At 43.4% G+C, this 16,192-nt stretch overlaps 1 protein-coding gene across 1 annotated transcript; it reads right to left on the bottom strand.

Annotated features, from left to right (window-relative positions):
- Positions 1 to 262: 262 nt before the first annotated feature.
- Positions 263 to 7,155, bottom strand: CCN3 (cellular communication network factor 3). Its single transcript, XM_032132120.1, is given in 6 exon segments — positions 263 to 1,461; positions 3,451 to 3,659; positions 5,541 to 5,792; positions 6,053 to 6,281; positions 6,378 to 6,476; positions 6,478 to 7,155. Coding segments are annotated over 6 exon segments (1,749 nt in total). The 5' UTR covers positions 7,141 to 7,155; the 3' UTR covers positions 263 to 1,164.
- Positions 7,156 to 16,192: the final 9,037 nt, after the last annotated feature.

Here is a 16,192-nt window from a genome sequence, read left to right as displayed (position 1 = left end):
GCACACTAACTTTATTTACATCATCCTATCTCCCATGCTAACTTACTCTGAAAGAAACCTCCTTTCTTATATGTGCCCCACAAATTATTCATGCTTCCCTGTAGCAAGGCACTGCATGACTTTTAACACAGCGATTAGGATGAGGGACATTAAGAATAACGCAAGAAAGCATCTTGGTTTTAGGAGTCTGCGACCCTTTTTCTTCCCATTGCTTTTATCTGTTAAAAGCTGGTAGTTTAAGAAAAACAACTTTAGGAAAAAATATTTTGGATCACATAAAGTTTATTTACTTAGTCAAGTTATATTACAGTATGTACAGTTTCTATTTACATATACACCTTTCTAAGAAATGAAGCACCACATGATACAGTTAGTATTTTAGAGGAATTTACAGATATATTATTTTTGCATCCAAATAGTTTTATCTACAGACACGCATTGATTAGAACCAAATTCTTATACAACACTGACTTCAGCTGGTTTTGGATTAGACTGCTATTGAAGTTACCAAAGATAAATTTAATTGCTGCCAGCTATCAACCTGCTGTGCTTCAGGATAAGAGATCTTACTTATGTAGTTTCAGGAGCTATGTGCAAACTTAATCCTCAAAGTCAGAGGTATTGACAGAAGGTATTGCATAAGCCACAATAAAGCAACACTTTCATCAGTAAGATTTTTACTGTCATCAAAAACTAGAGTTTCATTAAAAAGAAAAAAGAACACTGCTGAAGTGTTTATATGCAGTATGGAAAGTGAAGTTAAAAGCCTGGAAGTGTATGTGATACAGTATCATGCATTCCTCATGGAATCCGTTTACTCTCAAGGAGCCCAGTCTTACACCTACTGAAACTTGCAGCATAATCCCCTTAACTCAAGGGGAAAGTCTAGCTATTGGCTTTGTAATCTTTATGCCACCATCAAGAAAAAAAGGAGGCTCTGTCCAAGGTACAAAGTTTCCTTCAAGTGAATAAAAGACATTCAGAGACGGCAAATGTAAAACGAGGTATTTAATAAACTACGGGAGGGAAAAAAGCACCTAGTTTGAAAGACCATTCTGAAAAATATTTTAGATGTTTCATATATGCATTTGTTACATTCACCTGATTGTGGGTCAAGTGTTGTATAAACTGCTTGTATTTTTTGCGCTATCTAATTCATGCTTTTCATATTTTTGCTTCGCTAGACATGGGATCTAATGGCTGGAAGAAAACAATGTTACTCTGAGGACAGTTGTTATGACACACGCAGGTGTTGATCAACATCATTGGCTTTTTTAGGACTTTGCCCTGGGGACAGTGGAACTCAACCTGGATGGTTTTGGTGTTGTGTGGGGTGCAGCAGCGCCCATCGCTGCAGAGGCCGCAGTAACGGGGTCTGTACGTCTGCACGCTCGTGCAGTTCTTGTATTCGTAGTGAACGGCTCTCACCGACTTCTTCGTTCGGTTACATTTCTTCCCTTTCTAACAGAAATATGAAGAGACAATAAGTATATCATTGCATAAGACAGCATTTAACAACTGACATGCAAAGATACAGGTCTACTCTGAAAATTTGAATTTGTTGTCTTTATTCATTCAACAGCAAGAAGACTCGGAAACTGCTTCAGTAGTTAGTTACACGTAACACCTGCAAGATCTGCCCTTCGACAGCAGTGTGTTACCGGACCAGTAATGAAAGAAAAATAATTAAAGTCCACTCTTGTCATCTGAGACAAACCCAGTCTACATTCATTAAGAAACTATACTGAAAAACTTCTCAGTCTAGTGTAGTTCCATCAGAGAATCAGCAAGTCAAATGAGCAAGTTACAGGACTAGATTCAGGGAAATAAAAAGAGGGTAAAATAAACTGCAAAAGTCATCACCCATTCCTGTGACTCAAGGCAGAACCAGATTTAGCCACGTTATTTTTAAAAAATGATTGACTAACTTGTCCTTGGAAATCTTCAATGACAGAGACTCCACATCTGCTGCAGACAACCCTAAGAGTTCACTATTCTTACTGCTTGGAACATTTTCACTCACAATTTTTATGCAGTCTAAACTCACCATTTCTTGTTATATCCTCAATGGACTCAAAACAGGCTGCAATATCTGAACACGGTTATGAGAACACATCTCTCTTCTCTTGCATTCAGAAGAAGTTCAGTTCTATCTGGTTTTCCCTAGATGAACATGTTTTCTAGACCTCTGATCATTCTTGTTAATCTCCTCAACCCCCCCCCCCCCCCACATGTTTCATCTCCTTTTTAAAACACAGTACTTAAAACTGCAGAGACTGTTTGGCAAAGGCCTTAGAAATGCTTTCCGACACTCAACATTACAGAAATTGATGGGCCTCTTACCTAGATACATGTTATTCTCCCTGATAGAAACACTTAATGTGGAGAAGAAACAAAAAAGTCATCTCCCTTAGATAAAATTATTTTTTTACATCAGAAATGTCAGTCTTGGGTTTGTTTTTTGGAGAAAAAACATCATAAAGATTAAGATAAGGTTTACTTTATCAAGCAGACATTTCATACATTTCTCTGCTGTTCCAGATGCTCAACAGACTAGAAATCTGATATATCCATTCTGTATTACTGAAGCAACTCTGATGTATATGTACAGGTAGTACAGTTGCATTTGTGGGACAAGTTACACTTTGTGAACTGTCAAAATAATCTGCACATGCAATATATGTGATCTGTTTGGGATGACTTAAAATTATTATAGAATCATAGACCACTTTGGGTTGAAAAGGACCTTTAAAGGCTATCCAATCCAACTCCCTTGAAATAAGCAGGGACATGTTCCACTAGATCAGGTTGTTCAGAGTATTGTCCAGCCTGACCTTCAATGTTTCTGGAAATGGGGCACCTACCACCTCCCTGGGTAACCTGTTCCAGTGTCTCACCACCCTCATGGTACAAATTTTTTTTTCCTTATATCTAGTCTGAATCTACCTCTTTTAGTTTAAAACTATTACCCCTTGTCCTATCTACAGGCTCTACTAAAAAGTCTGTTTCCACCTTTCTTTTAGGCCCCCTTTAAGTACTGGCAGGGACTGTAGGGTCTCCCCAAAGCCTCCTCTCCTCCAAGTTGAACAATCCAAACTCCCTCAGCTTTACCTCATAGGGGAGGTGCTCCAGTCCTCCGACCACCTTGGTGGCCCTCCTCTGGATTAACTCCAGTAAGTCCATGTCTTTCCTGAGGGCCCCAGAGCTGGACACAGTGCTCCAGGTGGGCTCTCACCAGCGTGCAGCAGAGGGGCAGAATCACCTCCCTTGACCTGCTGGAGGTGCAGCACAAAGCTACTGAGCAAACACAGCAAGTCTAATGCTTTACCAAAACCACTTAGCTTGCTGCACATGTGCTGTTGCATCTGGACCATTATGGACCATAAAATTCCAGCTTTAGAACTAGAGCTGAAGAGATGCTGCTGCCTTGCTTCACTCCCTGCAGCATACCTTATCAGATGACTCTTCATTTTCACATGGTCTTATGATACAAAGTCGTGTCTGCTTCACCATTTCACACTGTTGATTCTTGTTAGTAACACGGGTGGAAAAGCCCATTCCACAGCTTTTGGAACAAGCACTCCATTCTGTTGTCTGCTCAATACAATTGGCACTTGAATCTGACACATCGATTCCGAGTGTGGCCTCTTGTCTGTAGGCTGGAGACAAAACCCCACAGAATTTTATTACAAGAAAAAGTCACGTGAAACCTCAGTATGTAATTGAGCTCTATCATATCTGGGAAGGAACATGTGAGACAAAACAAGGTTCAAAATCCATGCTTTTGACAGGATTTAGAAATTTTAAAAGCTGTCTTTTTAGGAATCCTGAATGGCAACTTCCTGAAACTAAAAAAAAAAAAAAAAAACCAACCCAAACTAGAAAGGTGCATATCACTGTAATCAGCAAAGCATTTAGATTCAGTTCCCTCAAGTCCACAGCTGGAAGAATTACTACCAACTTTTAAACCAGTTTAGAATCCTAAGAGATTTTTATTCCTCACCCTTTCTAATGGAAATATATCACGAATCTGTTCTAAAGCTATGTCATAAAAATATTTGTATTAGGTATGAGTGGACAGAGGCTGAATGATTTATCTAAACTAATAAACAGAATGGAACTAAAGTCCTTTTACTCCTGAGAGTCGTAAAATCACCCCATCTTGTCAATTATTGACAGACTACAGCCAGGGTGATGGTGGGGAGGGAGGAGGGAAGCCATTTCCAGGAGCTATCACAGGTACTTAAAGCCATGGTCAAGCCTGACCACTGTCCTGCCCTCCTGGCAATGTTAAGCTGCACTATGCAAATATTGCTAAGGCACAGTTTGGTTCACTGATCAAAGCAGGAGCAAACAGGAGACAACACAACTGAGCCGTCAGTCACAGCTCTTGCTGTTAAGCTCCTCTAAAACAGCCTTTCTGCCTTTTGAATGGCAAAGGTCCAAAAAAGGTGGCCTCCCAAGAGGGATGGCCATTGCTAAAAGAATGCAGACAATTTGTCTGTAGGTATTTTATGGATTACCCTGTCACTGTCAGACCAACCAAAGAAAAGGAAAGGTAATAAAAAGTGTCACTTTTTGTTTATGCGCTTTAAAACTAATACTTCATAGCACACTGAAAAGCTATTAAAGCTTTTCTTCCTCAATCCTTTCTCACTTCTTTTTTAAACGGATTAGCTGAGTTTTGGCATAACTAACTGCCCAAGATCACAAAGAGCAGTGCCTGGAAGAGAATGCAGTGCCCTCTACTCTCAGTATAAAGTTATGAAAATTCATGTTAAACTAATAACAGAATTTAAAGGGGATGGAGATAGAATGTAGTAGAAAAAATGAAAATAGAGAAAAACTGAAAAAGGGGAAAATATTATCTAGCTTTTTAAAAAGCCTGAGTTCTGCACTTTGGAGTGGGTTAGGTTTTCTTACAAATCCATTCACTGTGTTTATAACCACTGCTTCTCCAAGTACTCTGTAGTGTTTTTAATGCCAACAATAAATATGAGCACTCTAGCACAGACAGGCTGGAATTTGTTGGCATTTTAGCTGCCATGCTGACCACTTCTAAGACCTGCAGGATTCAGGGGGGAAAAAAATCTCTTGTAGACAAAGCTGTTATAATAGTACAGATGTTGTAACATATTCTTGCAGAGCAACTAGCAAGACTGCAAAGGAGTTTTTTCGGTTGGGGTTTTTTTTTTGGTTTTTTTTTTTTTGGTGTGGGAATGTTCAGAGGATTAGTATCTTGTCCCTATTTTATTCTGGTCACAGAACTAATGTGTACCAGATAAACAGAAATTTAAAAATTGGGAACTAACTTAATTAACTTTTAAAACTGCTATGCACGTTCATCCTCTGAATCTTTTCTTTTACCTGTTGAGTTCTGCCTTTATTCATAACCTGGTATATCTACTAGTCACTCGAGGTGAGAAAAAAGATCGGAAAAAAAATCGACCATGCAAGCAACGTGCAACCCTGTGGACATTTTCAGTATGCTGTCACCTCCTCCTCACAATTACTACGATAATTAATTTTAATTTCCTCACCAGCCATAGCAAAACCTCCCAAAATCACTTCATCGTCAGGGTCGCAGACCCACTTCTCACAGCACTCTCCAGGGACTTCGACTTTTCTGGGGAAGGGGCAGTCGGGCCCGGGGAGCAGCAGGTCCAGGTTGCAGCGGGGCACGCAGCCGATCTGGCCGTCGCGGCAGGTGCACTGGTACTTGCAGCTGGGCTGGAACGTCTCCCCATTGCGATAAATCATCCCATCAAACACGCAGTTGTCTCCCTCCAGCACTAGTGGGAAAAGGGGAGGCTATCGTAAGGGCGGAGGGCACTCGGACACTCCCCGGCTCTCCCAGCCCCTCGGCGGCCGCACAGGCACCTTCCGCAGCATCAGGGGCAGTCTCCCGTGGCGCTGGCGGTGCGGAGGATCACCCGCTTCGCCGAAGGCCAGGCGGGAGAACTGCGGGACAGCGGGCCCGGCCCGGGGAGGGTCTCCCCGCCGCCCCCCGAGGGCCGCCGCAGGCGGGGCACGTCCCACGGCCGCCACCTACCCATGCAGATGCCGGCGGCCGCGCCGTCCTCGGGGCCGCGGTCGCAGTAGAGGCCGCTGCTCTCGTCGCAGGGCAGCAGCGCGGAGCAGCGCTCGCCGCGCTGCCGGGCGCACACCAGGCAGCAGGAGCAGCCGTCCAGCACGGCGGGCACGCCCGGGGCGCAGCGCGGCGGCTCGGCCGGGCAGCGCCCGCCGCACAAACGGGGACATGCCGGCTCCCGGCTGCTCACCTGCGGGGACAGAGCGGCCCCGGGGGCCGGGTCACGGGGCCGGACCGGCCGCCGGTTCCCCACAGCCGCCGGCCCCGCCGGGCGCCCCGCACTTGCCTCGCACGGCCGGAGGAGGAGGAGGAGGAGCAGCAGGGCGGGCAGGTCCTGCCCGCTGCCCGTCGCCATGGTCCTGGCCGCCGCCTGCCCGCCGCCCTCTCGGCTCTGCCGGCAGAGCCATTGCAGCCGCTTTTATAGAGGCGGTCGGGGACCCCCCTCCGCCACCACCCCCGCACGGCGGGCAGCGCGGGCCAGAGGCGGGGAGCTGGAGCCGGGCCGGGCGTTCCGCTCCCCCCGTTCCCTCCGCCACCTGCCCCGGCGGCGCCGAGCCGCTGCCCTGCCCTGCCCGGCGCCGGGCGCGACCCCTCTGCCCAGGGGCGGTGCATGGAGCGGGGACCGGAGCCCCGAGGGCAGAGCCGGCCCCTGCCCGGAGGTTGGGCTGGCCCAGTGCTTGAAGTCGAGAAGCTGCCGCCGAGGGGGCTACCACCCTGTGCCCGGCCCTACGGCCCCTTTCCCGCCCCGTGTGCCCGCAGTGTCCTTCCCCACACGGGCCGGGCTGCGGCCACACGCCCTGGGGAGGCACGGTGCTGCCTCGCAGCTCTGCGCGGCTACTCCGCGGTCTCTGGCATCGCCGGGATGGCTGGGCAGTGCTTGGCGCTGGAGACCAGCCTCCCCAAAGCCAAACACCTCTCGGGCCTACACTGCTCCTGACCCAGGCGTTGAAGCGTTTTGGGCACAGAACTCTTTTTAGTTTTAAGTCAGAGGCACTGTTCTTTACTACAGAGGTGCAGGTGTATGAGCTGATGGGAAACAGATGTTGCATAGGGAGTCCTTCCTGCTCTGTGTAAAAGGGTGCGTTGGAGTGGTTATGGACTATTCAGTGCCTACATGGTGTGTGCAACCACAGGGGATACAGAGCCAACAGGCTAGGCCTCAGGAATGCTTTGTAGAAGTAACTCCAGTGCTCTGTGCTGTTATTTTAGCATGTGCAGGACAGATTTAAGGCCAACTGTAAGGGAGACTAAATCTGTTAACAGGTTTTACTCATCAGGAATTGCCTTCTGCCTAAGGCAGGCCTTCTTAGGACTTGCTAGGATACAGATATTCTTTATCCGTAGTTGTCTGAGGCAGATAATACACACTGGATTCTGTTATGGCTTGTTAAAGAGAAAATATTTGAAAAATAAACAAAACTTGTCGACAGACTAGTGAAAACAAGATGTCTTTTAAGTTTAAGACATGACAAAAGTGGTACTCATGAATTTACAAGGCTATTGTAGCACTATACCAAAGCAAAAGTCAACACAAAACCAGAAATGGCAAGATAGAAGTTTTGGTTAGGATGAAAGTGACCATTCCTTTCTTCATGCTGAGTGACAACAGCGGGGTTTCTGAAAAATCCTGGCATTTTGGGGAAAGCAGACTTCACTGGTGCCAGAACATGTAATCTCTGGACATCTATTGGTCCTCAATTTTGCCTCAGTCCTAAACAGCATGACCAGCCCAGGGCAACACTGGATTGTTCAAACATTAGCAGCTTGAGTATGAGTTTGAGCTTAAGTCATCCACTGCCTGACAGGTCATTTTCCCTTCCTTCTCTCTTTTTTTTTTTTTTGCCTTGCTTTTTTTTATCTGTGACTTAGGCAGTCAGTGCAGCCACTTTTTACAGCACCTTGCTTGTGAACAGAATAACCAGTGCTCTTGGCCTGGCATGAAGATTTGCTAAAAAGAAGTAAGGCTGTTCCTGTAGTTTTCCCAGAAGCAAGGCTGTGAGCCAGAGGGCACATACAAGACTTGTTTTTGCCTATCCCTCTGTTTGTGAATCTGCTGAGGTTTTCAGTGCCGATAATCATTCACAGTCACTGAAAGTTTCCTTACTGTTCAATGAGATTACTTCACACCATTCTTAAATATCTTCTGGTGTCCAAAAAAAGGTTTCACTACATAAAACTGCAGAAAAAAAATCAAAGAAATTAAAAAAAATATTTGCCAGCATACTTAATTTAGAAAAAAAATCCCTCTTTTACATATGTTTAATAGATTTATTAAAGCTTTCTTTGTTTATGAACACTCTATTTGTTTATGAAATACCAGTTATGAAAATGAGATTATGCTACATTTTAGTACAGTAAGCCCAAATATACTGTCCCGGACATTTCAGTTCCGCCATGCATAATTTGGAGTCCATTGAACTATCAGTTCTCGGATGCTGGTTCATCTTCCTAACTGTGAATCTTCTTGTACTTGTCTTACAACTTTACAAAGTGTGCCATACAGTTCTTATCTTATGAAAGTAGCCTATGTTACTTCTCATAGAGTAAAATAATAATCAGTGGAGGGGTTTCATGCTGGTTCAGCTGGCAATGAATAGCATTTATTCATGGTACAAAATTAGTAAGTACAAATAAATATTTTAGTTTCTCTGTGTTCATTTTTTTAAAAGAACTGTACTTAAGTGAGTTAATATTTGGGTTGCCACCTTGGCTGTAGCTGTTGCAAAGAGTAATCCCTCCTAAGATGTAAAGAAATTAACCTCTGTTCTTCGCTTTGCTGGGAAACACAGTTGGAGAACAGTGTTGAGAAGTGTAAGTTCAGGAACAGAGCCCGGGAATAAGAATACACTTAAAGGTTTTTCTGCGCCACCAAAATGCTGAAGAAAGCTGTATCTAAAAGACTGGAAACAGAGTTACAAATAAAACTGGCTCAACTATTAGAGGGTTTCTGGTGGTTGATCCTATATCTATCCAGAGGTGTCAGGGTATCTATCAAGCATTAAAAAAATTCAAATATTCATAGTAATATCTCTCTGTTTAAAGCCAGCTGCCTGTGAAAGTCACTGCTTCACAATGTGGCTCCACAAAGTTATCATCCATTCTTCGTGTATGAGAAGTGATGCTGTTTTTAGACTAAAATTATCATAAACACCATATCCTTCTCTTTCTCTTTCTGCTCTTTTGTCCTACCATTTTTTACTCATACAAATATAAAGTGGGTGATTCAGCACTTGTCCTGCACTGTCCCATAAATAATGCCTTCTCTGGTAGTCTACCTCATAAATGGCAGTATTTTTCTTGAAAATATTGCAACTTTTGATTTTTAGCTATCTCTTCTCAGCCTAGCTGATAGCTGCAAATTCCTAACATTTATTGCGTTATTAATATTGCGCATGAGCTACGTGTGGAACTGTCCTGGTTACAGAAAAAGGATACCAAGTTTTACCGCTGTGTGCATGTGACAAAGTAGTTTATTCCACACCACCCTCGACATTGTTGGGGGTGTAGTTTTGGGAGGAAAAGCCAGGGACAAGAACGGGAAGTGCTCCATCTGGCCTGCCCCTCCAGCAGGAAGGTGTTGGGATCAGCTGCTGTGGAGCCGGCCCCTCTCCCACCACCACTGGTCCTTCTTCCGCTCCTTTGAGCTGCGGCTCCAAGAGCTGGTGCTGAAGGACAGCAGCGATGAGCCCGCTTTGAGAAAAGCAGAGCCAAGTGACTGGTAATTCTGTTGTGTGTACTGGGACAGGGACAACAAAATTGCTGCTGGCCACTGGAGATCAAGATGGGCATGGATGTTCTTGCTGAACAAACCAGGCCCCATAGTGCATGTACTGAACTCAATGTCTTCCCTCTTCAAAAGACATCCTGCTTCAGCTGAGAGATGGATATTCCAGGAAAGCAACTGGTTTATTAAGTGGTTAAATCTATTAATTCTACCATTATTTTAAGTAGGATTTAAGTTGTAATTATTTTTAATGTCATTATCAGAATTAATCCCACAGACTTAATCATGGTTGTGCTTTTGAGATGAGATTAAAAATGAATTATCCTTTTGCAGATGGAAGAATTCTACTAGTTTTTATTTTCTACAGTATTTTGTGTGGTGGTCTACAACTCCACTGAACTTATGCTGTGATACTGTGAGTTTTGCAATAGTAAGCATTGTGGAAATGACAGTGACTTGGATTTTATTCTTTTGAGATATGCCTCCTGTGTCATCCATAGAAGAAAGAACAGCTTTAGCAAATAAGAATTTGGGGGGAAAATATTGAAAGTAAAATATTTCAGAGTGTTATTTTAAAATATTTTACATACAATTGAAGAAAAATTTGGAATGAAATAACATTGCATTTAAAATCAAAACATTATTTTGAACCTCTCAGAGTTACTTATGTGAGGATGGGGAGTTGCATCACTATCTATGAGTCAGACAACTCTATGTGCTCAAAAGAAATTCACAAGTTCCAGTTTATTCGAAAATTCATGTTCCACCGAAAAAGTTTATTTTCTCCACACCTATTTCAGCTATAAAGCCTGCTGGGAATACTTACAGCGCAGTCAGCTGGTGAAATTATTACATATGGCTTTGTTATGGCTTTGTTATTTTGGGGAATTGATGAGGAGATGTACATTTTTTTAAGAAAGCTATTATTATTTGCTCATTTATAATTGGTTCTAATGTCAAAATGCTATGGTGCATGGCAAGAAATTTTTCCCTTTTTAGTCAGAAGATGGCAGGTGCTGTGATTTCGTGCAGGCTGAGATTTTTAGAAGACAAGAGGCAGAAACATGGCATCTGTCCTGTGAGAGAGATAGTACAAATAGTACAAATAGTAGGGTGGGAATGTGTTATGTCCTCAATGCTTAGGGCTGTCATTCTTTGGAGCAGATACTCTGTAGACACTAACTAGCTTTTGATTTTTATGCCCCTGGAATTCCCTGTACCCTTACGGCCATAGACCATTATTATTTGGGTAAGGGTGGGATGACAGAACAAAGTGCTTGAAGTCACATAAGGGCTATGCTACAGCCCTCCAAAATAATGTTTTTATACAAGGAACCTGAGGGTAGGTGCTGCTTTGGTATGAATGCCTGCTCCTGTTGAGGATGGCAGGAGGTGTTTATATTCAGGAACAGGTACTCACTTTTCGTAGTGACAATTTCTACTCTGTTGGGAACCAAAGAGATGACACTTGTGCCAGAAAAAGGTCATTCATACTTATTACAGCTGGTGGTGGGGTCTGTGGCCGTGACCCAGGAAGAGATGACCGGTCCGGGGAGATGGTCCCGAAAGGAATCGCCTTCCCGGGGTCCGGTGTCTTCCTCTCAGCTGCTGGCAGAGGAGCCCTTGCAGAGGCTGTCAGCTCTTTAGTGATTATCAGTTCGTGATTCCAGCTCAGCTCTGCAGGGCAGCCTCTAGGCCAAACCAGACCGGAGAGAGAGACGAGAGGACCCGTATGGCTGGTTCCACACGAAGGTAGCTTTATTGTGGGTTCCCTCCGGCGAAGGGAAGGCCAGGGACGAGAGCTCTCTCTTTCTACAGAGGCGAATTGGTCTTTTATAGGGATACAGGGGATCAGCAAGGGGACCAATGGATTACAGAGGGTCTGGGATAGACCAATGGGTTACAGAACGATCTGCATAGGGTATCCCAAAGGATTGTGGGTCTACTTTTCCTCACCATGACTCAAAAGTCCTTTCCAGGGAGTCCTTCTGGGCGATTGCAAAATCTCTTATCTCAGCAGACATCCCTCCAGGGCAGTGGCTGGGCATATCCCACACATACTGGCTCTCAAAATAAATCAGATAGTCTTTGTTTATTTAATTTGATTTTAAAATTTATTAACCCTAAATATATAATTATGCTTTTTATCTGAAATTACCAAATTAACATTACTGAGAATCTAAGATGGGCCATTTTACTGCATGAAATCATAATGGATAAACAGAATCGGGGAAGTTTTCCTTTCTTTATTCACTGAGTGAAACTAATTTAGTGCAGAGGGCCAACAAGGTCCTTGAGGAATGTGTCACCTAATTTCTCTTTCAAGAGCTTCAGTAAGAGATACATGTGGAGTTTCCTGGATGAAACAGCTGTTAAATAGTTGCCTCACAGATTGCTTTGGAAAATAAGATTTATCTGTGTGAGCACAGGCAGGAAGAAAACGCTGACAAACTGAAGAACCTAATCAGTGTTCTGCAATCAGAAGGTTAGTTCAGCTGGGTGGGATTTCCCTTTTTTTCCTTTACTAAAGAATAGCCATTTTTCAGAGCATGTGTGACAGAAAGGGGTATGGCTAATGAGATCCTAATTCAGCTAACTGAACATTTCCAAGTAAGTATTGTTACCAAATTTAGAGCAGTTCTTTGTGCCTGTTTCCCATATCCTCATGGGACTCTGCCAAGTGCTGAATGATTTGGCCATAAGTACTAAGAACATATTTTATAGTTTTCATTTCATTTTCCAATATGCTTTTGTCAGGTTCTTTTGGTCATAACTGAATAAGAAAGAACTTTTCCTGGGAATGAGCAGCTCCACAGGCTTTTGAATTAGGAGAGCTCTGAATTAGAAACTGTAAATTTATGAAAATGCGAGGTGAGGAAAACAAATGAAGTACAAATAAACTGGACCCTCTTCGATTGAGCAGTTTTTTTTAGTCTCTGTTGTTCCTTTGCACTGCGAGTATAGAGGCAGTCCCAGAAGTAAATCCTATCATTTAAGTTTTTAAGGTTAAAACTAGCTTTTGTTCATAGAGCAAGTGAGTAGCCAGAAAGAGAAGTGGAAGAGCAATACATTCCCTACAGAGGCAGCTGCACACTGCAAGGGGTCAGGAAAGTGCATGACAGCCAGCCTGTCTCAGACTGAGAAGGGCAGGGACACTGACTACACACAAAGAGGGTTGCATCAGGAACATGCCTGGCAGAAAGGTGTTCCTTCTTCTAGCTGGAATAATTTTGAAGACCATACATTTCAGTTCAGATAGATTTTGAGGATCTATCATTTTTCTGTCAGTAACACATCTGCATTTTCTCCATCATCTGTTCTGAGTTCCTGCACTGCTGTGAGTAACTCATTTTGGGCTGGCAAGCTAGATGCCCTTCCAGGGAACTATTCCCATCCATAGTTCCTGGACCAGTTGTCTGATCTTCCCAAAATCTCCTTGATGTTTCCGCAAGTTAGGGCTTAAAAATACTTATAGGGAAATACAGAAATTTTGGCCCTGTGATAGCCAAGCCTTTATTGCTGGCATTCCAAAGAGGTTTTTTCTCCTTCAGACAGCCATGGGATACCAGCCGAGCATACCATCGAACTGCACACACTGAGTCTTGCCAAAGGAAACACTGCATTGGGCTTCACCCACAGGAGTCACAGGGTCCGAGCACTTTATCAGCCATCCAGCAAAGAAATCGAAGACATAAGAGATGGAAGGAATGATTGGTCATTTAATCTCTTTTTCTGTTTTTGCTGGTCTGGTTGCCAGGGAGATAACTGTATTAAAAGGAGTGGTCCACATATTAGCTTCACTTCATCGTGAAAACAGCATTTAAAAATAAAGTTTAAAAATACTTGTGAACTGAAAATATTATTGTGTTGCTGTTTAGCCAAGCTCAAATAATTTAATATTTTCAATATTCCTTGTAAATAATCTATACAGGCCTTTTTCTGTGGTTCTCTAAATTCTATCCAGGTTTTCCTACTGATATCGCTATAGGAGAAAAAATCTATTTAGATCAGCATACCATTTTTTCTGAATCAAATTCAGGGGCTTGTTTATGGAGAGTGCTTTAACACAGTTCATGGCCTCTTCCCATGTTCCTTTTTTGGTCCTTCTAAAAGGCTTCCAGGGCAGACTCCCTCTGTTTTCTCTTTTGTGGAAATGGAAGATGAATATGAGTTCTACTAACTTTTTTCCCCCCTCATACTTTTTCCTTGATAACATATGATGCATGTACTTCTAAGCTGAAAATAAACTCAGTGCAAATATTCACTGAAGTTAGCATGGCAGTTGCTTGCTCTGTGAAAGTTACCAGGAATGGACAAAGGTAGAGAAATCTGTGGGTAAAATTTAAGATGAGTTTTTAGCCTTCTTTCAAAGAGGAGATTTAGGAGGGATGCAGGATGTCCTGGAATAAAAGTGGTCCTGTCCCATTGGAAAGGGAGACTCCGTTCCTCCGCAGGGCTCAAGGCGATAGTATGTACCATACACTACTGCAGCTTGTTCAGGTGGGGAGCGGATGCAAAGATGATGGTGTTGCTACCAGGGAAAAAATTCAACCCAGCTGCTTGTTTTATTAGTTCAGTTGTAGAGGTGGTGTGACAAGAAACTCCAGGGCAGTGTTTCTAACCTCAAATTGCTGCTTCTGCCAAAGCTGGAGAGAGCACTGGAGGAAATTTACCAGGGTGAAAGGACTGGAGAGGTGGTGGCCACCTGATCTGGCACATAATGCTGGGTCTGTGAAATTTAGCTACTTCTCTAGACTTGAAAGATATCCCAACAGACTAACCATCTAGTTTGGAACACTATAATCTCAAAATTTTTGCAGAGGAATGTGCAGTAAGATACTTCTGAAATCAAGTATCATCCCATTTGTTTAATGAGTTTGTTAACACAAAGCTTTAATTAAAGCAAATACTAAGTAAATATGAATATTAAATTTTCTAGATTATTAGTGCGTATAGAGGTAAACCTTGTAATGTGCTGGAAGTGTTGTCAGTCATTATCTTCTGAGAATCCACACAGCTGGGGAGGTAGATTGAAAAGCATTCCCGACAGTGTAGGAAATGACTGCATTGTTGTAGTGCTAGGTTTAGTTTAGCAAGCTGCAGCTTTCCCTGAGAGCTCAGCGGAGCTGCTTAGGGCAGTGCAACCATTTCACCCTCCCGTAGTCCTTTCCAGACGGCTCCACACTCTTGCTCCGGCCAGCTATCAGCTCTACAACACAGTGACGGCGAAGGAGGCGAGAAGGGTCTCTCCGTAAGGGTTTAAGAGGATCTTTAATCTTAAATCTTGTCCCAGCGATCTCCAGAGGCAGAGAGACCCCGTGATTGGGGCACAGGGGGGTTTTGTCACTTTGCAGGGGCGGTGCATGGGCAGAGTTGGGGTACAGGAACCACTAGGGAGAACCCGAGGGAGTGGCCAGGGCTAGGAGAAGGGGAAAGGGGGGGGGGGGGGGGGTGGAATATGGGATCAGAAAAGCAGTGGGAAAACATATCACCACACTTCATTACTGATATTAACGTTACCTCCTGCTTCTGGAGCACCCTGCATTAGTATTCATACACATCTGTACTCATGGGCATTTGCAATATAATTGTATCCTTCTGCCACGTTGTAGAGGTCTCTTGACTAGTCCTGCAAACTACAAAAATCTAAAATGTTTATGGTGATGTGTGAACAGTGCTTCAAAAACTGCAGAACAGGGTTCTCACTGTGAATTTCAGTGACTGGCTGTTTAGTGCCTAGATTAACACAAAATCTAAAATGAAAGCTAAAAAAAAAAGGAGGAGATCTCCAGATAAATATTAGCAACACAGTATTTTGATGACTTCATATATCTCTAATAGGCAAGATTGGGTTGAAGATCTTAGACCCATGACAAGTACTGTACTGGGCATCCTGTGGCAGTTTTGTTGGAAGAAATTAGGAACTCTAAAGTGTAGATGGGGTCACAAAATCTTAACAATGGAAAATAATACCCTATATATAAAATCGGATTGCCAGGGACTGCTTTCTTTACAACTGTACTGCCACAATGAAATAGTAATTCATTCCTCAATCCGTAGGGATGTAGCCATCCACCTGAATGTAGATTTGTTTTAGAGGAGTGTGGAACTTCAGATCCACTAATGGATGATGGCAGAGCAAGTGCAACTGCTGCTGCTGGGTGCTCCTGTAGTGTAGCACCAGCATGCTGTGAAGGCTGCTGAGCAGGAGTTAAGAAAGCTCTGCCTGGTGAGAAAGACTGAAACTTCTTGTCAACAAATGGCCATTCACTTCTTTGTTTAATGAAAGGGAAAGCACTTTCTTTCAGGCTGCTTTCCCTCTGTTTGACAGTCTTTAAAAAAAAAAAAAAGGGGGAGGATAGTAAAGCAAAGCAGAG

This window comes from Corvus moneduloides, chromosome 1, assembly GCF_009650955.1.
Source record: "Corvus moneduloides isolate bCorMon1 chromosome 1, bCorMon1.pri, whole genome shotgun sequence".
Classification (NCBI taxonomy): domain Eukaryota; kingdom Metazoa; phylum Chordata; class Aves; order Passeriformes; family Corvidae; genus Corvus; species Corvus moneduloides.
Note: the sequence above shows the minus strand (reverse complement) of the source record. Positions and strands in the feature narration are given on the sequence as shown.